The sequence below is a fragment of the Raphanus sativus genome, chromosome 9 (assembly GCF_000801105.2).
Source record: "Raphanus sativus cultivar WK10039 chromosome 9, ASM80110v3, whole genome shotgun sequence".
Classification (NCBI taxonomy): Eukaryota; Viridiplantae; Streptophyta; class Magnoliopsida; order Brassicales; family Brassicaceae; genus Raphanus; species Raphanus sativus.
The window spans coordinates 8,176,734-8,200,754 of record NC_079519.1 but is presented as its reverse complement, the minus strand read 5'-3'; the positions used below and the strand labels follow the sequence as shown (position 1 = coordinate 8,200,754).

Sequence of the window (24,021 nt, the reverse complement as noted above, 5' to 3'; positions counted from 1 at the left end):
TTAACATTTAATTAAATTAATATAAAATTAACTAATAGATATTAAATATGTAACCATTTATGTTTTCACAATTAAAATATATTTTGAAAGAAAACATATTTTACTAACGATTAGTTGATGGTCAGCACATTGTGCGGACTAATATATATATAACTAACCATTTTTAATTTTATACAAAAAGTTAAATTATTAAATTAGATAAAACTTTTAAACTAATACTATAAATTATAAAACTTATATATTCATACTGGTAACCAATCTATTAAATTGTAGTTTGTCTATTCATAGTTTTCTTTATGAGGTGTAGATGTTGCATCAAAATCTTTTTTAATAGTAATAATCAAATTAGGAAGTGTGTATTTGGAATTAAAAACTTATTTTTATATATACTTATTATATTTGTGTACTGAAAGAATTCTAGTGACACTGAAAAAAAAAAGATTATAAACAATCACAACACATTGAAAAAATAATAATCACAGCCCGTAAAACGTTAACAATAGTCAACAAATATTATATATTTTGTATAATTTATATATTAAGAACAGTGAGATCAAACATAAAAATAATGAATTACAAAATATTTTCTATGTATTATTTTAAATTTTATTTATATTATGTTTATTATTTGTCAAAATTTTAGTGTATTTAATGTTTTAATCCTAGTTTTTCATGCTTCTTTATTTTTAATATATTTATCATTTTAAGTTATTTTTCATTTTTAGTTTATATAGTATTTGTTATTTTATTTTTAATATATTATTTTGATAATATTTGTGTTATTAGCATAAATGCATTTGTGATTTTAATATTTTTCATGTACAAATAAATTTATTTTAGTTAGGAATATGATTGTTTAATATTAAATATATATATAAATATTTAACATAAATATGTAATTTATATTTTACGATATAATTTAAGTGAATTTTTTTACCTCTAATCTTAAATTTAATATTGTAATAATTATTTGGATCATATTTTCAACAAGAATGAAAGAAAGTGACTACAATACTAATTATAAAGTCATAAAATTAATATAAAATAAACGTAATTATGATGTCTATCAGTATAGATTGTTTATATCTATTTATTAATTAAATGTCTTAAATGTTATGAAAAGTATATATATTAAAATATATTTTAAAATAATAGTCTATATATCATTTGAATAGGTTGATGTTTGTTATTTTTTAAAAAATATCATGAGAAATATAAATATATATTAAATAATAATATTAATTAAATAAATGACTTATTATGAAATCATAGAAAAATGACAAGTATATATATTCATTTTCAAATATAGTATAACAAATATATAACGAGTAAAAAGGATCAGTCACTCAAAAACATGGATTCTGGTTTTTGACTTAAAATTTAATATAACAAGTAAAAATTTATTTCCCAATTTAATTTTAAAACATTTTTTTGTTAAAATCTTGATTGGTTATAAAAGGATTTTTTTTGCTTCCCTTATTTTTAGGGAATCAAGTTTTTGAAATCTTGATTGGATAATAAACTTCTTTTAAAACATCTTATCAAACCCTGATATATCTTATCTTATCTCTTGTCAAACGTCTCGGTAAGAAACTCAGTAACATCTTATCTCTTGTTTTTCATTTTTAATATTACTTAATTTAATTCAGTTATATCAATTTGTAATATTAATATGTGATTTTAACTTACATAGTTGAATATGTAATTTTACTTTATGATTTACAAAAGAGAGTAAAAAATGTTACTAAATCTCTTTGTTGTAAATGTGGTTCAAGCATTTTTGTAATGTAAAATCTTGTATCCTTTCGGTTGGTTAATATCAAGTTGATTATGAGTTTTAAAAAAGGCTGGATCCTCTCATTGAAGAAGAGGGAAAACATAGACAACAATAGGCAGCATAGTCGACCGGGTGATTGTAGTCGAGTGGTAAGGAGACGAGACTGTAACACTAACACGTTTCAGATTCGATCTATTTGCTAGGCAAAACTAAGTCATAATTATACTGGTCATAATTATCATGGTCACCTTATACGGATATAGACATATGTTTTAAAGCCCATTTGAATACCCGGAAAAAGAATCTATCCGTGAATTTAATCAAAAAAAAGCAGCATAGTCACTTTGCTAAACAAGCAAGAGGAGGAAGTTCATTATCTGTGGAAGCAAAACCCTAAACTTTCATCAACACTTGGTTTGACATCTGTTTTATTAAATAATTTACTTGGGATTGTTCGGTCATGTTTTTTTTTTTGGAATTTTCAAGGCTGGTAAAAAGGAAATTACCGAAACAGGGACTAGATGGTAATTGGAGGTAATGAAAAAATGGAAACTAAAAACGGCTATATTTGATATGATCAGATTTGATTTGATTGCAACAAACCAGATAGTATTTAGTGTAAACATACAAATTCTTCCTCTCACTTTCTCTTCTCATAATTCTAAAACTCAGCTCGCTCGCTCGCTCTCTCTCTCTCTTCTCAAGTTTCCTTCAACCTCAAGCTTTTTTTCTCACTCTCTCTCTCAGAACTTTGATTTGTTTTATCTATCTCCGATCACAATGAATACATATTTCTACGGCGATCTCACGGAAACGTGGTCGAATTTCTCTCTGTTGGTGGATACTGCGGCGTTGCTTCACGAACAAGAACGCAAGGAAACATCTCGAAAAGAAGAAGAAGACGAACAGAGAATGAAGAGAATCTTTGATCTTTTCCAAAGAAAACCAAGATCGTCGGTAAAGAAACCTCTTCGAAACCCTAACGGTGCTTCTACTTCTTCACATCTCATCGATCTTAACAAGATCCCCTCAGAGAAGACTAAAAACCCACCAAACCCTAGTTCCCTATCATCATCTTCCTCTTCGTGCCTAACAGAGAACGACACAAGCCGACGCAAGATGTTAGGATATGAAAAATTATGTGTATATATCTTTTGTATATTTTCCATTTACTTCATATCCTAGATAAGGCAATACCGTTGTATATATATGATGTATTCTCTTGTTCATTAATCAATAAGATATATTCTCTACATGGTATCAGAGCATACGATCTATAGTTTGACCTAAAAAAATTTCTTTTCTTTTCTTGCTTATCACGCAGACGGCTGCCTTCCTTTTTTTCTCCCTCACGCAGCTTCTCCTTGTTCCTCTGTCAATCTCATCATGTCAGGAACACGTAACGCAGAACTCGTCCCCGTTTACAACAACGAGGACCCCTCTCAATCCCTCATCTCTCTCAACATGTCAAGGATCACCAAGCTCACACCCACCAATTACCTCACGTGGAAACTTCAGGTCTACGCCTTGTTTGAGGCTCATGAGCTTCACTACTTCATCGGTGACACCGATCACGCACCTGCAGCTACAATCGATAGCGACGACACTACTCAGCCAAACCCAAAGCTTGCGCCATGGAGGCGTCAAGACAGGATTCTCTACAGTTCCTTGATCGGAACACTCTCGTTACCTGTCCAACCGCTAGTTGCTCGTGCAACTACAACTCGTGAAGTTTGGGCCACTCTCGCACGTACCTATGGCCAACCATCTCGTGCTCACATCAAACAAATCAAGCAGCAACTCAAGAAGATTCTCAAAGGAACACTATCTATCACCGAGTACATGCAAAACATCATCAGCAAGTCCGATACTCTTGCTCTCCTTGGCTCGCCGATGGAACATGAGGATCTACTGGACACAATTACGGATGGTCTCATTGAGGACTACCGAGCAGTGGTTGACATGGTCAACGGCAGAGATACTCCTATCAGCATAGAGGAGCTCCACGAGAAGCTTCTTCACCGAGAAAATGCCCTTGCAACCGTTGAAGCAACTTCATCTGCGGTTCTTCCTGAAATTGCTAATGTTGCAGAGTATCGTCCACCATATCAGAACAACAACAACTCATCAAGAGGTGGATACAGAGGAGGTGCTCGTGGAGGCTACAAAGGTGGTTCCCGTGGTGGTGGTTATCAAGGAAAGTGTCAACTCTGTGGTGTGTTTGGACACAGTGCAAGGTGGTGCCCGCAAAACTCGCAACAACAACACTATCGTAACACAGCACCCCACTACAACCATCCACCTCAGGCGCACTACACAACTTCATCGCCACACCCATCGGATCCTTGGCTATTGGACAGCAGAGCATCACATCACATCGCGACTGATATTGCAAATCTCTCGCTTCACAGCCCATACCAAGGACAAGATGATGTCACCATAGGCAATGGTGCCGGACCGCAGATTACACACACTGGTTCAACTCAACTACCCTCTAACTCTCGTCCTCTCAACTTATCAAATGTTCTTTGTGTTCCATCTATTAAAAAGAACCTTATCTCAGTCAACAAGCTGTGCAAGACTAACAATGTAATGGTTCAACTCTGTCCTTATGACTTTCAGGTGAAGGATCTCAAGTCGGGAGCAACGCTGATAAGCGGACCAACCAGTGATGGAGTCTACGAGTGGCCACTCAAATCATCTTCCTCTGTTTTTCCTATTTCTGTTTTTTCATGTATCAAGTCCTCTCTTGTCATTTGGCATTCGAGGCTTGGTCATCCTTCTTTAGCAATACTTAAACGCATTATTTATCAATCTAAACTTCCTGTTTCAGATTCTACTTCTCCTCTATCTTGCAATGCTTGTTCAAGTAATAAGAGTCATAAGCTTCCTTTTTCTTTCAACTCTATGCAATCTCATGGACCTCTTGATCTCGTATACACGGATGTTTGGACGTTTCCTACGTACTCTGTAGATGGATACAAATATTATGTGATATTTGTTGATCACTACACATGCTATGTTTGGTTTTATCCTCTTAAACTGAAGTCTCAGGTTATGCAAGTCTTTGCTTCATTCAAACAGCTGGTGGAAAATAAATTCAACCGCAAAATCAAGACTTTATACTCGGACAATGGTGGGGAATTCATAGCATTCAGGACCTTTTTATCTCAGCATGGCATCTCACACTACACATCTCCTCCCCACACTCCGGAACACAATGGAATGGCGGAAAGACGTCACAGACACATCGTGGAGACGGGCTTATCCCTCCTCTCGCATGCTAACTTGCCAAACAAGTATTGGAGCTATGCCTTTGCCGCAGCGGTCTACCTGATCAATCGAATGCCCACATCGACCATTGACAATCAATCACCGTATACGCTACTGTTTCAAGAGGAACCAAACTACTCCAAACTCCGTGTATTCGGGTGTCTTTGTTACCCTTGGTTGCGTCCATACTCTGCTCATAAACTCAGTCCTCGCTCTACTCCTTGCATCTTTCTTGGTTATTCCTTAACTCAAAGTGCTTATTTGTGTCTTGATCAATCAACTTCTCGAGTCTATGTTTCACGTCACGTTGAGTTCAAAGAATCCATTTTTCCTTACTCTCCTCCTGTTTTGTCCTCATCTCATCATAGTACTACTTCTGAAACATCTTGCAATCTAATGCCTTCCGCCTTTTTAGTTCCTATTTCCAGGTTGCCACTCATGACTCTGTCATAGGTTGCTCCTCCTGCTCCTCGAACTGAGGCTCCTTCACGTGATCAAGTCACTACATTGGCAAGTCAAGAACCATTGCCTGCTGCACCGGCTCCTAAACCAGCAACGACATCAGCAGCAGCGACTACAGATGCTGCTCTGAATCCATCAGCTCCGCGCATGACAACTCGCTCCATGAACAACATTCGGAAACCTAATCCGAAGTATGGTCTCACTGCCATCCTTCCAGAGATAGAACCTGAGACAATCACACAAGCACTGAAAGACAAACTATGGCGCGGATCTGCAACAGATGAGTTCAATGCTCTTATTGACAACCACACTTGGGATCTTGTTCCTCCAAACAAAGATCAAAATGTTATTGGCTGTCGCTGGCTCTTTGGCACTAAATATCTACCTAATGGGACTGTTCGCAAACGTCGATCCCGTCTAGTTGCTAAAGGATATCATCAGCGAATTGGAGTTGATTTTGGTGAGACATTCAGCCCGGTTGTCAAACATGCTACCATACGCACAGTTCTTGATATTGCTGTTGCAAGAAACTGGACTCTTCGCCAACTTGATGTGAATAATGCATTCTTGCAAGGCACTCTTGAGGATGAAGTCTACATGATGCAACCACCTGGATTCATTGACAAGGACCGACCAGACTATGTATGTCGCCTTCGCAAAGCTATCTATGGACTCAAACAGGCGCCACGGGCCTGGTATACTGAACTTCGCATTTTTTTATGCTCCATTGGATTCAGAAACTCGCTGGCTGATGCATCATTGTTTGTTCTTCATACTGGTTCAGTGTTTGTGTACTTCCTTCTCTATGTCGATGACATTGTCATCACAGGAAACTGCAATACTACTATCACAAGGATCATTGGTCTTCTCTCTGCTCGGTTCTCTTTAAAAGATCTTGGAGATCTCTCTTACTTTCTTGGTATTGAAGTATTTAGAACATCAAAAGGGATGCAATTAACACAACAGAAGTATACTACGGATCTTCTACGTCGACTGAACATGGCTAATGCAAAGCCAGTTGCGACGCCTATTGCTTCCACACAATCACTTGTTCTCGCTGGAACAAAGCTTGAAAATCCAACGGAATATCGTGCAGTTGTTGGGAGCCTACAGTACCTCACGTTCACTAGACCTGACATTGCATTTGCTGTAAATCGCCTGTCTCAGTTCATGCATTGTCCCACGACTGATCATTGGGAAGCTGTCAAACGTGTGCTTCGTTATCTTGCTGGTACTATCACACACGGTATCTACTTCCATGCCTCTTCTCCGCTTACCCTTCATGCATATTCAGATGCCGACTGGGCTGGAGACAAAGACGACTACTCATCTACTGGTGCTTACATTGTGTATCTTGGTAAGAATCCTATCTCTTGGGCTTCAAGAAAGCAAAAAGGAGTGGCTCGGTCTTCCACAGAGGCAGAATACAGAACAGTCTCATCGACAGCTTCAGAAGTTAAATGGCTTCTTTATCTTCTATCCGACCTTGGTCTCACTCCAACACATGTTCCCACCATCTACTGTGATAACATTGGTGCTACTTACCTTTGTGCTAATCCAGTTTTTCACTCGCGCATGAAGCATCTTGCCTTGGACTATCACTTTGTCAGAGAACAAATACAGAACAAGACTCTTCGTGTAACACATATTTCTTCAACTGATCAACTTGCTGATGCTCTTACAAAAGCTCTTCCTCGTACACGATTTCATGATCTGGTAGTCAAGATTGGAGTAACCTCCGGTGATCCATCTTGAGGAGACGTGTTAGGATATGAAATATTATGTGTATATATCTTTTGTATATTTTCCATTTACTTCATATCCTAGATAAGGCAATACCGTTGTATATATATGATGTATTCTCTTGTTCATTAATCAATAAGATACATTCTCTACACAAGAGACGTGCCGCGCAAGAAGGAAAGCGAAGTTTCAAGAAAGCAAAGGTGTCACCTTTATTCACATGGGAGGGGAAAGACACTCCCGATTGGATGATCCAGTTGGTGAGAGACACGAAAGGAGCGCAAGACCCGATGCTAATCTTCGAGAAGACTCTATTCGAAACAGATGTCAAACCAAGCCAGAGCCGTCTCTCGATCCCATTCCACAAACTGATCCGAAACGACTTCTTGACACAAGCTGAATCGAGAATCATCGAGGACGACATCAACAACAGAGAGAAGATGGGTCTGGGAGCGGTTCTTGTCGATCAAGGCACTAAGAAGTGGGGTGTGTTTCTCAAGAGGTGGGAGATGAACGGTTCTTGGAACTACGCTTTGGTTTGTGGGTGGAACGATGTGGTGAACGCCAATGGATTGAAATATGGCGACACCATTAGTCTTTGGTCTTTCAGGTGCCGAGGAGTCCTCTGTTTTGCCCTTGTTCCCCTTCCCATATGACAGACAGAGTAGTAGTAACTTCTTTTACTTGAGGCGATTCTGTAGGTTTGTGTGTCCAGTGCCTTGTCAGAATTGTAATTATCAAGATTAGGGTTTTAGTACAGTTGTGTTTGATCTTGCAACACTTTGTTGGGTTTATCTCAAGTAATTTTTAGTTGTTTAGATTCTGTACTATGATTAATTGATGAATGTATTTGACATGAATGAATACATTTTCTCTTAAAAGTTTCAGTTTATTGATAGTTCTATTTATCTGACATGAATCTTGATGAATTGAACGGATTTTAACTCAGTTTAGTTCTATAAATTAAGAGCAAGCACAATATAAAACCAACCAGGAACAAAAATGTGTTGCCAAGACAAGTTTCTCTTTTTGGCAAGTAATATAATCTCTAAAATACAAATTGAATCGTCAAACAACCAAGTGTCAAAGTTGAATTATGAATCTGTACAATCTTCGGTTCTTAAAGTTGTTCACGGAGTTTTTACCTATTATTTCCTCTTTTTCTCATTCTGCTGAATTCACTCCTTTAAAGAATGTTTTGGTTGATTTTCTCAAACTTGATGCAAACATTTGTTTCTCTTCACGCTTGTTCCTGATAGGCCCTTTCTTGATTGTGTCATTTTTTTTTTCTTCTTCTTCTTGTTGCTGATACTTGTTCCTCTTCACGTTTGTGTTCTGGAGTTGTGCTTTCATTGGACCTTGGGTCATAGTGGCGATTATGTAACTTGACCAGACTAGCAATAAGTGGAACTATTTATCAAACGCATAAGCACGACTAGGAATATTATGCCAACTTTAGTTTGGTCGTTCTATATATTATTTCACTGTTGTTTGTTCTATAGGAATTTCATTTACACTATTACGTATTTTACGTGTAATTCTTCTAACTATATATCATCTAGGAGTATGAACTAGTGGTATAAACTAGAAGTAAGAGTATTACCACGAAAGCGGAAGGACCATAAACTAGAAAACTATTATCAATTCCAACGGCCAAACAGTACACCATTCATTACATCATCAACCAAACAAACACGTGAACCAAAACACTCCAAACAAAAAAAGTCCACCGGCTAATTAATTTCACACCCAAGCTTTAAATAACAGGGACACTAAAATAAACATCAATTACTTTCCCTCAAATCCATAAATAAAGATTCTAGAACAACGAACAAAACCAAGAAGTGAACTACAGAAGCGAAGAAGAAGCAAACAAGCAGAACAAGCTCACCACCAAACCAGCCGTTGTTCCTCCGAGGATCCTAACCGCACTGGCTTCATCAGCAGTCGCGTCATCCGCGTCTCCATCAGGCCCTTCAGCAGGCGAATCCGAATCACCGAAAGAATCGTCATCAGGTGACGGTGCAGCCTTCTTCTTCTTCCCCTTCCCTTTCCCTTTAGCCGGTTTAGGAGAATCCGCAACATCGCCCTCCGGCGCCGGAGCAGGAGCCGGTGCTTCAACAGCCGAGGCCTTAAACAGCTCTTTAGGCAGTAAAACCTTATCAGTCGCATAGATAGCCAATGGCTGCTCGTCGATCAGAGTATCAACGATCTGGACAGTGCTGATCCTTGTCCTGAGGGTAACTTTCTCTCCATCGTTCTGTACAGTGAGCTCGAACTTGTTGGCTCCGTCCGTGGCTAGTGTGTTCATCGGACCGTTGTTGGATTTGAGCATGGCCATTGAGTAATACGTAGGGACAGCGAGGAAATCGAGGAAGGCTTCTTTCTTTGGAGCAGTCAAGTTCTTGTATTTGGGCAAGAATCCTTTCATGGCGTCATCTCCTGGACAGAACACTGTCATGCCTCCTTCTACACTCTCCTGTTACAACATTAACACAGTACAAAACTTTTAAATTTATTACTCAATTATAGTTGCAACTTAGTTGGTGGGGAAAATTATTGCTACTTTTCATATTGAAAAGGTAATCTTTTAAATTCGGATTATAAGAATTTAGAATCGTATAATGTTGCGATAATTGAGGTAATCAAGTCTATATATTTGACTAAATATTTGTTCATTAGCTACCTAACACTGCTATCACTTTTTTGACTTTTATTTCAAAACCAACGGCTATAGGCCACAACTAGCAACCGAACAAGCACATGCATCTTTTCCAATTAAGCTAAATTCGAACTTAACAACGGAAATAATTTTGGGGTATCGTTTCTAATTCGAGTAATTAAGGCTTAATCTGTGTAATTAATGTACCTGAGTCTTTTTGTTTTATTTATTTTTCTGCATTTACACGGTAACATGCATAGATTTCTTGATTAATTGTTTTTAACTGGAAAACGGAAAAACCTAATAAAGCATTTAATTAACTGTAAAAAACAGGGTTTGAGTAGTGAATAATTAATTATCTCTACATGTATACAGCAGCATGCATCTAATAACTGAATAATCATACAAATACTGAAACTAATCCATCTCCAGTTACGTGAGGGTTTAGTAAAGTACCTGGTAAGTTTTAGAAGCACCCGTGTTAGCGAGAAGCGTCTCGGCGAAAACTTTACAGCCATGAGCCGACATTATTCCGGTGAGGTTCATCTCCGCCGGAGCCGGACTGGGAGCCGACGCGGTTTCCGACGGCAAGACTTTGCTGATCTGGATGATGGAGATGTTGTAGGGAACTTCCTCGACGGACTTGACGAAGAAGGAAGACAGATCTCCGCCGTCGGGACCGAGCCCGACCTTGCCGCCTCTCAGATCCGTTATGTTTACGAACCCGGTGGTTCCGGGAGCAGCTCCGGTGGCTTGGAAGAGAGTGGCGGCGAGAGCTGAGCCGTCGCGGATCTGGTGGATTTTCTTGGCGCCGAAGTAGTCGAGGAGGACGTGGAGGGAGAGGATGTTCTTGATGGTGGAGATGGTGTAGCCTTTCGAGGTCAGGGCGGACATGGCGGCGTTGTCGACGGCGAGGACGGTTATGGTTGTTCTCCGGTTGATTTCGCCGGCGAGGTGTGTTTGGGTGAGGAAGTGGTTGAAGGAGGAGAAAGAAGGGTGGCTTGCTAGGAGGCGCGTGACGTTGTGCGCGTGTGTTTCAACGGCGAGGAGGAGGAGGATTGGGAGAATGTAGGATATGGTTTCTCTCATCTTCTTCGCCATTGTTGAAACTGTGGAGAGAGAGTGTGGTGAGTTTGGAGATTTGAGAGAGAGAGAGTGAGCTCTGAGCTTAAAGAAGAGGAAGATGGGGTTTACTTAAAATGGACTGGGATTGTGGTTAAAATTACTATTGTACCATTGGTATTTATTTAATATTTATTTGCGATATTATTTTGATGATTTAATGCGAATTTAAACTTATGGGCTTGCAAGTTTGTGATTTGTGAGACCATTGCACACGCTGTGCTTCCACTCTTTCCACCTACTGTTTCTTTACAAATATTAAATTATTAAAACCTATTTAGAGACTATTTTATGTGGTTTTTGATGTAGTAATAGTAATGTAATTTTTGATGTATATGAAATTAAATATTAGATGGAAAACACCAAAAACGTTTCATTTCTACTCCCTCCGTTTCTTAAAGAGTGTCGTTGTGACATTTTTCACACAGATTAAGAAAGTTGTTGAAATATATATAAGTTGTAATTAATTATACCTTTTTGACCAATAGTATTTTAGATAAATAAAATTATTTATAAAATCAATGCAGTTTGCAATTAATTTTCAGCTGAAAGTTAGTATAATTTACATTGGAATTGTAAAATAACACTCTTTGTGTAACAAGAAAATGAGCTCAGAGTGACACTTATTATGAAACAGAGGGAGTATTTATTAATCGGATTTATTGTAGGAAGTAACAAAAAAGTGTAAACATCAATACTTATATATTATATTAAATGAACAAATGATTTTTTACAAAATTTTAGAGTTTAATTAAGATATTACTGAAAATAGAATGTATGTGGGGCGGGGGAGAATGCATTTGATATTTCGAATCCTTGGTAAATTACAACACCCTTGTCTAATACAGTAATACTCCACTGTTACATGTCACCATTAATTTGGCTAATAAAGTTTATTATTTATTCTCCTTTGTTGAGATCTTTCTAGCGTATCACAACTATCATGTGATGAAAGGTTGTGATGTTGCTTGTAAGTCTAGCTCAAAATAGAAATACCTTTTCAGACTAAAACACCCACACACAGTACAAATAATAATTATTATATTATCTAATTTCTTTTTAATCAAACATGACATGTTGAAAGAAAAATTTCAAACATGTCACGTGGGAAGAGTATCTCTTCTTCATAAATTAAGGTATCAGGAAACTCGTTACTCCATCATTAATAAAATTTAAGACAATTTCACACGCATAGAATCTTCTTCTTCGTTTAGTTTTCATAGTTCAAGTAGTAATATTCTTAAAATAATTGTAAAAAAAAGCATTTTATTTGATACTTAAAAACCTTGGATTAGACGGAATCTGGGTCTTTAACTGGAGGCAGTGTCGGTGACAAAGCTAAAGTTGAAGCAATGCGTGGATGCATCGTCTTTCAGGGGCACTTGAGGAATTAACCGATGGGTGAACCAAGGTATTTATCAATATACGTCCCACGTGGATGGTGAAGATCAGTTTTCAGATTCTCCACCGACAATCGGTCGGTCCATGTACAAAGCTGAACATAACTGGAGTAAACTAGTTGTCTGAAAATCTGATGCAACGGTTTGTTGTCGCTTGTCAATTGTGTGATACGATGGTATTATTAGTTTGAGTTCAAACTTAATTATATGGTACTAATATTTTGTTTGGATATAGTAATATTATTTTATTTTTCTCTGGATATAGTAATATTACTAGACAACACAAATTTATTTTTGACTTCATTATCATTAAAATTACATGATTTTAGATTGTTGACAAAAAAAACATGATTTTAGATTACATACATTTGTGATTTAGTTCTAGCTTGTTTGGCCAATTCATCAGCAAAAATATTAGATTCACGCCTAACTTGTTTATAGAAAAAGTTTACAACATTTTGTGGCTTTAAATGTATCATGCAAATAGATTAAGATAGACATATTTTCTATCCATGAAAATATTCTGTAATGCTCCTCTACTATAATAGGCCACATAAAAGCATGAAGATCTTCAAAAAGAGTTGTTATATTAAAATAACCTAACTTCACATCTCAGAGTCTTAACTTTACTATTGTATTGGTGAGGTAGGGCTTCCGACCCTTTGAGTAGCTTTCTTCTATTATGACCATATCAGATCCATCCTACTCCGTCTAGCATTTGCGGTATTGTCCAGACATATACAAATAATGATCATGAGCATTGCTACAAAAATGTAGATTTGGAAACCTACTTCCAGATGTTTAGTTGCATGCAAAAGATTGTTCAACACCAGATATCATGCAAAAGAGCTGTTACTTCTTTGTTTTTTTGTTGATGCGCCTCCAAGTCTCCAACCATAAATTAAGATCAAGCAACACTTTGTTAATGATATCTGGTGTTGACCGTCTCTTGTTATTAAATATCAAATCATTTTTAAACAAAAATAAATAAATCAAATCATTTAGGTGCTTCCAAATTCGCTATTCTAAAATGTAAGAACAACGGTAATTGTAAAATAAGGCGGAAGACGATGTTACAACAATATTCATATAAATATTTTTGTGAATTTTATTTCCTTCTCAACTATTACGTCACTAGTTTGACCGTCATTAGTAAATTTATCATACAGAAAACATCAGTTGGAATCGGAACACATATCATGTAGTAACAATGCTAACATCCTTCGTATCTCATTGTTCCTAAGATGTGTCTTATCATTGGCAACAAACACATGCACTTCTTCTTCTTCTCCTTTAATCTGAATCCAACTACATCCAGGCTTTTTCTTCAACCCTTTATCTTTCATCATCTCTCTCATCTTCACAACTTCATCCCAACTTCCTTCACCTGCATATGCATTCGATATCGTCACATAGTTCCCGGAGTTATCAGGTTCCGATTCCAACAACTGCCTCGATAGGTAGTCCACAAGCTCGGTCTTATGTTCCTCGTTGCAAGTAACTAACAAAGATTGGATCATCCGCGCATCTGGCTTATATGGCATTTCCTCCATTAGCCGTAATGCCTTTTCCGTTTCTCCAGCTGATGCAAGAAGATCCACCATTAGTCCATAATGTTCCAAGCATGGTTCCATGCCATGTTTCGAAACCATATCAGAGAAAATTTCGATGGCTTGGTTGATATCCCCGGCGTGGTTACAAGCAGATAAGACGTTTGTGAATGTTATGTTGTCTGGTTTGATGCCCATATCTTCCAAACTTCTGTACAGAGTGATTGCTTCTTTCACGTTACCAGACAATGCATACGCCGAGATCATGGCATTGTAGAGAGGTAACTCGCTGTATGACTTTCTTTTGAAAACCTTCTCTGCTTTGCTTATGTCTCCACATTTAGCATACATGTCAATCAATGCAGTCTCGATCGAAACCAAAGAGGAATGCAGTTGATTTCTTATGATGTATCCGTGTACTGATCTTCCGAGATGCAATGATGCTAGATTTGCGCAAGCAGAGAGTGCGACAGTGATGCTAAAGACATTTGGTCTCAGCCCAGATTCTTGCATCTTTCTCAGATAATGAACTGCCTCCTCGCTGCAACCATTCTGCACCAAACCGTTCATCATAGTGGTCCAGGAGACTACAGTCGGAACTACGCCTGAAGATTGCATCTGCAAGAACATTTCCTTGGCCTCATCTACCTGACCGTTTCTGAAAAGACTTAGAATGATCAAATTCCATGTTATCACATTTGGTGGTACACTTTCTAGCTGCATCTCATAAAACAATCTCAAAGCCTCTCCGCTAAGGCCAGACTCTGCATACGCTGCAAGTAATGTGTTCCACAGTATCAAGTCCTTTTGCACTGTGGAATCAAACACTTTCTTAGCATCAACAATACTCCCACACTTGGCATACATATCAATAACGGTACTTGCTAAACCTATATCGGATTCAAAACTGTGCCTAATGCAATAACACTGAACCTCTTTCCCTAGTTTCGAGTTCTGAGTACGCGCAGCTGCCGACATTAATGTCGATAAAGTTACACAATCGAACTTCAGCTTCTCAAGTCTCATCAACTTGCACATGCGGATAGCATCTTCCACCAGCCCTTGTTGAACATACCCGGAGATAAGCAGGTTCCACGTCACCACATCTTTCCCAATCATTCGATCAAACACCATCTCAGCATACTCGACCAAACCAACCTTACAATAGAAATTCAATACCGACGTTCCAAGTATATTATCCATCTCCAACCCGTTCACAACAGCAACGGCATGAGACTGTTTCCCTTCTCCAACCCCACATATATTAGCAGAAGCAGACAAACAAGTCGAAACAGTGACCCGTGTCGGCTCAACACCTTCCTCCCTCATATCACACATAAGCCGAATCGCCTCCTCGTTCATCCCGTTCTGCACGTAACCCACCATCAACGCATTCCAAGCAACAACGTTTCTCTCAGGAATTTCATCGAACACTTTCCTCGCATCATCCAAATCCCCGCACTTCCCGTACATATCCGCCAAGCTACTCGCCACAAACACACAATCACCGTAAAGCCCAGATTTCGCCACGTACCCATGAACCCCTCTCCCAAACCCACTCCACTTCAACGCACCGCACGCTTTACAAACATTCGGAACCACGAAGTTATCAGGAAAAATCTCATCTTTAAGCATCTCCACAAACCCCGTCAAAGCTCCTTCAGCGAGCCCAACCCTGCATTTCACACCGATGATCGCCGCCCAGGAGAAAACATTCCGAACCTTCAGTTTCGAGAAGAGGGTTTCAGCGATCTCGTGAGCGTCGCATTTCGCGTAGAAGATCACCAGCTTCGTCTCGATGTACTCGTTCTTGGCGTAGAAGTCGCCGTTCTTCAAGATGCGAGCGTGGATTTGCCGCCCCGTGTGGAAATCTCTCTCGTAAACGCATCCCTGGAGGATCTCGCCGTATATCTCTGGACCGATGCGTACGTTTCTGAAGTCCATCTCCGTGACTAAGCTCAGAGCTTCTCTGATCTCGCCGTTTTTGCACAGAGACGAAACGCGGTGGAAGTAAGGGTTGCTCGGTTGGTCATCGTGAGGTTTTGTTGGTACTGGATGTGGGAGTTTGGTTGGGATAGTGCTGAAAGGAAGAGAAGCCATTCATGCCTCTCTCTCTGATAGAATCCTCTGAAGATAACAGAGGGACCAAATGCTGGGAAGGGACAAAAGGGTTCAAAAAAATCTATTATGGACCACATGTTTTTTTGTTTAAAAATAAAAAAAAAACAAAATCGAAAATAAGGCAAAAAGACTAAGTAACCAAGAAACTTCAACTTATTTACAAACCCAACCACCGAGATCCATTAGTTCGACCCGACCCAACTTTGAAACCCTAAATTCCCAAATCATCTTCTCCACTTCCACGATTTCAAACTCTCTCAACTCACGATTTCAAACTCTCTCTCCCATAACCACCACTCTCATCTCTAACCCACCACGATTTCAAACTCCCATCTCTAATCAAACTCAGATTCAAGCACAATCATCTCAAAACAACAATCTCCATCTCCAATTCTCGTGTCTACAATGTCACCAAAAACTCGTCTCGCCGAGAAGAAAGAAAAAGCGGGAGCGTCGGAGAAGAAGAAGAACGCCGCCGTGAAAAGAAAAGAAGCGGCAGCGAAAAGGAGAGCCGCCGTTAAGAAAAAGAGAGAAGCGGCGAAGAGGAGTGAGACCACAAAGAAAAAGAGGAAGCGAGATAGTGGTCTGGACGGTGGGTCCTCGTCGAATCCAACCAAGAGGACTCGGAACCGTGTGAGAGAAACCGCAGGATCTCCACCGGAAAATGAAGGCGTTCATTCCCCCACACCGGACCCCACCACACCACGCCCAGTGTCTCCGAGTCAGCCAGAAAAATCGCCAACACCAACTCATGCAGCGAATGAGGCCGAGAATCCACAACAACCTCGAGTAACCTCAGGCTCTTCCACAAAGAGTCCTTCACATCGTGTAGACGAGCAGAACGATGAGGAGATTGGATCTAATAACAGAGATCCAAACACACCCGAGGTTGCCGTTGATAATGAGGCACCAAGAACGGTAACAAATCAATTTAAAATGGTTTTAGAATTATTTGTGATAGGGTTGAACTAGTAGTAATTATATAAGTAGTGTAACTAGTACAACTAAAATAAAACTAGTTCAACTGTTTATAATATGTTGTAAACAGAATGAATGGAACTAGTATAACTAGTATAACCGAACTTCTTATAATTATATAACTGCTACAACTATCAAAAGTATAATTAGTTTAACTAATACACCTGAGTATTGAATAACTAGTACAACTAAAAGAATGAAACTAGTTCAACTGGTAATAATATGTTGTAAAACAGAATCAATGGAACTAGTATAACTAGTATAACCGAACTTCCTATAAATTATATAACTCGTACAACTATCAAAAGTATAATTAGTTTTACTAATACACCTGAGTATTGAATAACTAGTACAACTAAAAGAATGAAACTAGTTCAACTGGTAATAATATGTTGTAAACAGAATCAATGGAACTAGTATAACTAGTATAACCGAACTTCTTATAAATTATATAACTCGTACAACTATCAAAAGTATAATTAGTTTTACTAATACACCTGAGTATTGAATAACTAGTACAACTAAAAGAATGAAACTAGTTCAACTCGTATAACATGTTGTAAAACAGAATCAATGGAACTAGTATAACTATAACAACACCAACCACACTTCTTATAACTAATATAACTGGTACAACAATGAAAAGTATAATAAGTCTAACCAATACAACTGAGTATTTTGCTTTTGTTTTCCAGGTTGAGAGGGATATGACCGTAGAAGCTGACAGACCTGCTGGTTTTTTCTTCAATCCGAGCGACTATCAAAAGGGTTGCAAGCTCTCCTCAAGGTGCCGGCAACACGATTTCCTGACCATGCTGAACGCGGTTGATAAGTTTGATGCCTCAGAGAAGAGTTGGTTTCAGGATCATCCTCAGTTCAAGCATATATTCCACATGGATTGTACCTCAACAAGAAAAATGATGGGATTGTGGATGTTGCTACTTCGTACTATGCATACAGGAAAGGGTAGACAAGCTTGGTTTGGAGTAAACGGTGTTCCAGTTAGATACTCCATCAGGGAGCATAGCCTTATCTCTGGTTTATACTGCCACTCATATCCAGAAAACTATCAGAAGATAGGGAGCATGAAGTTTGCGAGAAAGTATTTTAAAGTGAAGAAGACAAAGGATGGGAAGGAAAAGGGTCTGCAAGTGACAGAAGAAGATGTCAAAGAGAAACTTCAGAAGATGAAGTTTGATGGTAGTGGCGATCGTCTGAGGATGTTGGTTCTTTACTTTTTGGCTAGAGTTTTAAGAGGAAGGTCAAAAGCAAATTACTTCATTGAGTATTTCCTTCTTCAAGCAGTAGAAGATCTAGAGTTTTGCACCAAATTTCCATGGGGCCGTTACACATTTGAAGATTGCATGAAAGAGATTTTTCATGTGAGGGATCATTTTCGTGATGGGATCCCAGAGGAGGCACAATGGCCATTTCCTGGGTTTATCAACCCTTTGGAGGTATATCAATTTCCTGGGTTTCATAAGCATATTTGTTATAATATAACTAATGTGATTGTGTGAAATGATGTGCAGATATTAGCATTTGAATGTATCCCTGTCCTTAGAGAAAAATTCAGAGAGCCTGTTCCAAACTGTCTTGATGGTTGTCCAAGAATGTGCAAATGGAGGTTCAAGAGGACCGGCACAACAGGATTTCCACTTGACATGATTTATCGGACGCTAGGAGAGACAAAGGTAAAAGCTTATAATTTTTTTAAGTGTTGTTTATGTCATTTTCTTCAAGTTCATATTTAATTAAATGTGTAATTTGTTGTTGGTCATATTTCAGGAGATTATCAGTATTTTGGAACCAGTAGGATATGAACTAGACCTTTTGTATCAAATCATGGATGAAGGGACTTTTGCAGACTTGGAACTGAAAGATGATTGGGATACGCCAGACATAGCTGTTGACAGTTGGAACAGGATCCTACTTCAACCAGGGAGTAAAATATTCTGGCCGGATCTATATGAGATGGATGTGAGGACCCGAGAGCAACAAGAGGAAGCAGGAGGCGAGGCAGGGGGAGAGGCAGGTCGTGAGAGATTAAGAGAATTAGAGGCAGGGGGAAATGCAGGTGTTGAGGCAGGGGGCGAGCCAGGAGGCGAGGCAGGTCGTGAGAGATTAAGAGAATTAGAGTTGAAGTTGAACAAAAGCATGGATGATGGATTTGCATTGAGAGACGAAACAATTCGTCTTCTGACAGCAAGAGTAAAGGAGTTGGAAGAAGACAAGATTCAGAGAGAAAATTGGTCATTCCAAGTTGAAACTGATTATGTTTCAGGAGGCAGAAGAAGGGAGAGCGAGATGCATGGTGATAAGGTGGGTGATAAAGAAGCTGATAAGGAGGATGGTGAGGGTGATGAGGAGGATGGTGATGAGGGTGATAAGGATGATGATGAGGCTGATAAGGAGGAGGCTGATAAGGAGGAGGGTGATGAGGAGGATGGTGATGAGGGTGACAAGGATGATGATGAGGCTGATAAGGAGGATGGTGATGAGGCTGATAAGGACGGCGAGGATGGTGATGAGGTTGACAGTGATGATGATGAGGCTGATAAGGACGACGAGGATGGTGAGAAGCAGATTGAGGCAGAGGCTGAGAAGGATGGTGAGAAACAGATTGAGGCTGAGAAGGATGGTGAGACAGCTGCTGAGAAGTTAGTGCAAGGTAAGTCATATTAACATATAATTTCAAATTATATTTTTAATGATGATGATCTAAGTCAGGATGTATTTTTGTTCAATGTAGATACTGAAGAGAGATTTGATGAGGATGGAGATGAGCAATCTACACTTCAGATTATGGCAGACACTGCAGAGAGATTTGAGAAGGCTGCTGCGGAAAAAGCTGCTGCGGACAAGACATATTCACAGGATGCTGGTGAGAGGCCAAAGAGGGTGTCCAAGGTTTCTCATTTGTTGAGGTCTCCTTTTACGCCAAACTAATTTGGTGAAATGTTGAACTATGTTGTGTTTTTGGAACTTGTATGTGTTTGTTTTAAAACCTAAAACGGAAATTGGCAACAGTGCATATTTCCTTGGTTCCTTCAAAACACCATTGATAGATTCAACAGTGTTGGTTGTGTCTATGTTGTACCTTTCTCCCGGAAATTTACATCTTGCCCATTTGGTCTCATGAACACTGTCATCAAGATATGCGGCCGCTTGAGGATACGTTCTCCTGAAATCATTGTAGCATTTTCGGAACTCCACCTCGTTGTATATACCAGCAATTTGGCGAAATTTACTGGCAACCCCTTTCTTGTTAACATTGCTGCATGCTCCGCTGACATTATTAGATAAGTGATAATTGCAATATCCATGGATCGCCAACGGGTACACTTCGTGTACTTTCTTGATGATGCTCTGGTTTCTATCAGTACAAAACACAAGCCGAGGATCATCTGGTATCAAAGTTTTTAATATGGTTAAAAACCACTCCCAGCTCGCATTTTTCTCACCATCTACTACTGCAAAAGCGAGGGGATAATGATGATGATCTGGATCCTGAGCAGTGGCAATGAGAAGCACTCCTTTGTACACACCCTTCAGGTGAGTTCCATCCATTATTATCACTTGCCTCATCGCTTTGAACCCTTCGATGCAAGCTCCGAGCGCAAAGAACATATACTTAAACTGGTTCTTCTCATCCACTTCTAATCGTGTAATGGTATCAGGATTCATCCTTTGTAACATGTACAAGTAAGATGGCAGCCTAGCAAAACTCTCCTCCGGGTTACCACGCAAATCACTCAAAGCTTTATTTTTACCTCTCAAAGCCGTAGAATATGAAACCACAACACCCAGTCTGTTCTTCACCAAATCTATGAGAGTCTTTGGATCCGGAGTCTTGTATTTGCCAGGATAATCATTGTGCACCACTGATGCGACCAAGCCTGGTGTACCTCTTTTCTTCTTCTTCATGACACTTGCATCTCCACGCGAGCATGTATGCATCTTTCTATAAGTTCTGATAGAGAAAAAAGCAGAGTTCTTCAGCTTTGCAGCTCGTAAATACCATCTGCATCCAGCCCCACGACATTTCAATATGTAAACCCGAGGATTCGACTTCATTATATCAACCTCAAAACAATTAGAATGCACACCTTTGTCCACTAAATCCCTCACTTCTTCTCTAGTCGCAAATTCTTGATGCAAACTCATATCAATGCCATCATCCCACTCTGAATTGACAACAGGAGGTTCAACTGCTGTAACTGCCGGCAACTCCTCCCTATCATCCATTTCATCACCCTCTTCATTGATTTTCTCATGCTCTAACTCATCCTCCTGAACATGAGGGAGAATATGTGGAACAATTTCCAACTCACCAACTCCAGCCATGTCATCATTAGCTCTGGCATCATTCAGATTTTCCTCATTCATAGAAAACATCTCGTTACTCTGATTTTCTGAGACGATTTCCTTAAGCTCCACATGCAAGACACTACGTCGGTTTTTCTTATCTACCTTCATTAAATATCCTAAAACATCTTCATCATCCAAGATATAGCAAGGCCTCTTATTATTCATTGCCAGCGGAAAGTAACTCAATTGAAGCTTCGTCACAACTACATTGATCTTCATTTTCTTGGCTATTCTATCAACCAACTCAGAATAAGTAATCTCCTCATATCTTCCTTTCATCACTAGTGTAGAAATATGTTGCTCTTCACCATGTTCAAAATATATCACCACAGACCCATTGCTATCCATAGTTTCTGAAAATGATTAAAAACCAACATTATCATTTATTTATTATACCAGTTGTACCAGTTCTAAGGCCACAATAATTTTAGTTATATTAATATTACCAATTAGACTAGTTTACATGTAACAGTAGTTATCAGTTATACTAGTAAGATCAGTTATACTATATCAACTTTGCACATGACTACTGTAAGTTATACGAGTTGTACCAATACTACATATTCAATGTGTTACTACGAGTTGTACCTGTTGTACCATAGACAAAAACGATTTATTTTACAATATCATGCTTCATACTTTAACCAAAATATATTAAACTTTATAATCTGACTCATATGGTTAACACACATTTTGTTTGACTAAACTGAAACAAACAACAATAAAAAGAGAGAGAGAAACAGAAAAAAGAGTGAAGGAGAGAGTTTACACTTACCAACCGATTTCAGAACTAAGGACGACGTACATAACCTGTTTCACGGCGTCCTAACCTGTAGAAAGACCCCAAGAAACAGAGGTGAAGGTTTGTGGATGAAGAGTTGAAGAAGAAAGCTTTGGTTGGTGAGGAGAATAAATTTTCGTGATGTTATGGTTGTAGGAGAAGTGAAGAAGAAGAAGAAGAATTAATGGGAATTAATGTGTAAAATTCAAAGGTCAAGATTAAAACAAAGACAATAGATCCGACGGCCAAAATGTGAGCTTCATTAATGGCATTTTTGTGAATATTTCATCCCTCAAAAATCGATGGCTCACATTAAAACGTGAAGAATCTGATCTAATGGTTGAGATCTTAAGGGTATATTGATAATTGACACTCATTGTGTCCCATTTGTCCCATGATAGATCAATTTTGGTGGTTGCAGATTTTTTTTTTGTCCTTTGTCCCTTTCTAGATCAGAGTCCATAACAGAGTAGAGTGATGATGATAGATTCTTTTTTATCCTATTTTCCAGTCCACGTAATTAATCTTTTTTTATCTCGCGAAGGATAGCCTTGATAGATTTTCACCTTGTGTAATTAAGAATGACGTGGACGGTTGTGATCTGTTACTCCCACACAATGCACACTGTCCCAACCGGTTTAGTTTTTGGTTGGGAAAAGATCTTAATTGGATCTATGAAAGTGAAAATTAAATCATATAATATGATCATTTTGCAACATTTAAAAGCTAATGTTTATGTAAAAAGATCATAAGTTGATTCATAGTGGAGTAAATTTGCCTCTTGCTACAAAATTTTAATATATATTTGCCTCTTTTCTTGATATACAAGTCTCAAGCCAAAACGTATAAAAGCATTTGATTTATTTATATTTTTTGTTCCTAGGTCTGAGATAACAACAGGAGAAAGAAGGCGGCTTTTGATAGAACTAATATTTATCTAAACCCTATGCATGCCCCTAGAAGACAACAAAAGCACAATAAAACACAAGCATAAGAGCATAAACCGGCGCAGAAGAAGAAGCATAGTAAGCAACCGCTGCTCCAGTTGCGCCACCTCCAGCTCCTCCTTGGCCGCCACCGTTTTGATCTCCTCCGCCGAGAGTACCGTAAGGATAAGGAGGAGTGTAAAAATAAGGATACGGAGGAGAATAATACGTAGACTGTGGTGGTTGGTCGCAACAGCCTGCTGGAGGAACAGGAGGGCAGCGAGAACGTGGCGGTGGAGGCGGTGAAGATGGTGACGATGGTGGTGGAGGAGGATTACCGTATGGAGAGTAGCCTGTAGAGGAAGGTGGCTGAGGCGGTTGGTTACATGGGTAAGGAGAGCAGAGACCAGAGTTTGAATCCGAAGCTGAGTTTAGATTGACAAAGCTGATCACAAGTGATATATAAAAGGTAATAGAGAAAGAAGCTTGGAGAGACAACATGGTGGTGACTTCGCTTGAGAAGATGAATTTGATCTTTTTGGGTTGCACAATATGAGATCGGTATTATAGTAAAAATAGCTGATTTTGTTGCTGTGTTTACGTATTATCTGCCGCATGGCATAACACATGTCATAAGTTTTGGAGAATTTCTGAAGAACCGTTTGCTTACGTCTTTTTAATTGGGATGTTGACAAAAATGTTGTCATGTAATGAAGTGGATTTTTGTATAGCTGTACCAAACTGATCAAAAAAAAAAAAGATGTGTTATGGTTAACTTGAGTTTCAAGATGAGTGTGAAAAGAAGATGTGTTAGGTCCTAGTCAGTGGACTTATGGACTATAGGATCATCGAGTG

The 24,021-nt window shown here is 38.8% G+C and overlaps 5 protein-coding genes across 5 annotated transcripts; 1 reads left to right on the top strand and 4 right to left on the bottom strand.

Annotated features, from left to right (window-relative positions):
* Positions 1–8,879: 8,879 nt before the first annotated feature.
* On the bottom strand, positions 8,880–11,082 carry LOC108828357 (fasciclin-like arabinogalactan protein 1). Its single transcript, XM_018602013.2, has 2 exons — positions 10,374–11,082; positions 8,880–9,734 (listed from the first exon to the last, which is right to left on the bottom strand). The coding sequence occupies exons 1-2, from the start codon at positions 11,016–11,018 to the stop codon at positions 9,105–9,107; spliced, it is 1,275 nt and encodes a 424-aa protein (XP_018457515.2). The 5' UTR covers positions 11,019–11,082; the 3' UTR covers positions 8,880–9,104.
* A 2,426-nt stretch (positions 11,083–13,508) lies between these two features.
* Positions 13,509–16,145, bottom strand: LOC108835908 (pentatricopeptide repeat-containing protein At5g55740, chloroplastic). Its single transcript, XM_018609128.2, has one exon. It carries the CDS (start codon positions 16,087–16,089, stop codon positions 13,615–13,617), a length of 2,475 nt encoding a protein of 824 aa, XP_018464630.2. The 5' UTR covers positions 16,090–16,145; the 3' UTR covers positions 13,509–13,614.
* A 120-nt stretch (positions 16,146–16,265) lies between these two features.
* LOC130499961 (uncharacterized protein At3g43530-like) lies at positions 16,266–20,101 on the top strand. Its single transcript, XM_056994558.1, has 5 exons — positions 16,266–17,028; positions 17,784–18,545; positions 18,621–18,782; positions 18,877–19,759; positions 19,841–20,101. The coding sequence occupies exons 1-5, from the start codon at positions 16,516–16,518 to the stop codon at positions 20,035–20,037; spliced, it is 2,517 nt and encodes an 838-aa protein (XP_056850538.1). The 5' UTR covers positions 16,266–16,515; the 3' UTR covers positions 20,038–20,101.
* On the bottom strand, positions 20,055–22,642 carry LOC130500017 (uncharacterized). The gene is made up of 3 exons (XM_056994704.1): positions 22,235–22,642; positions 20,117–21,812; positions 20,055–20,073 (listed from the first exon to the last, which is right to left on the bottom strand). The coding sequence occupies exons 2-3, from the start codon at positions 21,805–21,807 to the stop codon at positions 20,055–20,057; spliced, it is 1,710 nt and encodes a 569-aa protein (XP_056850684.1). The 5' UTR covers positions 21,808–21,812; positions 22,235–22,642.
* Positions 22,643–23,040: 398 nt separating this feature from the next.
* On the bottom strand, positions 23,041–23,672 carry LOC108837875 (uncharacterized). The gene has a single exon (XM_018610878.2). The coding sequence runs from the start codon at positions 23,665–23,667 to the stop codon at positions 23,197–23,199; it is 471 nt and encodes a 156-aa protein (XP_018466380.1). The 5' UTR covers positions 23,668–23,672; the 3' UTR covers positions 23,041–23,196.
* Positions 23,673–24,021: the final 349 nt, after the last annotated feature.

Excerpts from the sequence above, each read along its gene's own strand:
- LOC108828357 (XM_018602013.2), bottom strand. The coding sequence starts at position 11,018 with ATGGCGAAGAAGATGAGAGAAACCATATCCTACATTCTCCCAATCCTC. Across the intron at positions 9,735-10,373 it reads GTGCTTCTAAAACTTACCAG|GAGAGTGTAGAAGGAGGCAT; the intron begins GTACTTTACTAA and ends ATGTTGTAACAG.
- LOC108835908 (XM_018609128.2), bottom strand. The coding sequence starts at position 16,089 with ATGGCTTCTCTTCCTTTCAGCACTATCCCAACCAAACTCCCACATCCA.
- LOC130499961 (XM_056994558.1), top strand. The coding sequence starts at position 16,516 with ATGTCACCAAAAACTCGTCTCGCCGAGAAGAAAGAAAAAGCGGGAGCG. Across the intron at positions 18,546-18,620 it reads GGTTTATCAACCCTTTGGAG|ATATTAGCATTTGAATGTAT; the intron begins GTATATCAATTT and ends AATGATGTGCAG. Across the intron at positions 19,760-19,840 it reads TGCTGAGAAGTTAGTGCAAG|ATACTGAAGAGAGATTTGAT; the intron begins GTAAGTCATATT and ends TGTTCAATGTAG.
- LOC130500017 (XM_056994704.1), bottom strand. The coding sequence starts at position 21,807 with ATGGATAGCAATGGGTCTGTGGTGATATATTTTGAACATGGTGAAGAG.
- LOC108837875 (XM_018610878.2), bottom strand. The coding sequence starts at position 23,667 with ATGTTGTCTCTCCAAGCTTCTTTCTCTATTACCTTTTATATATCACTT.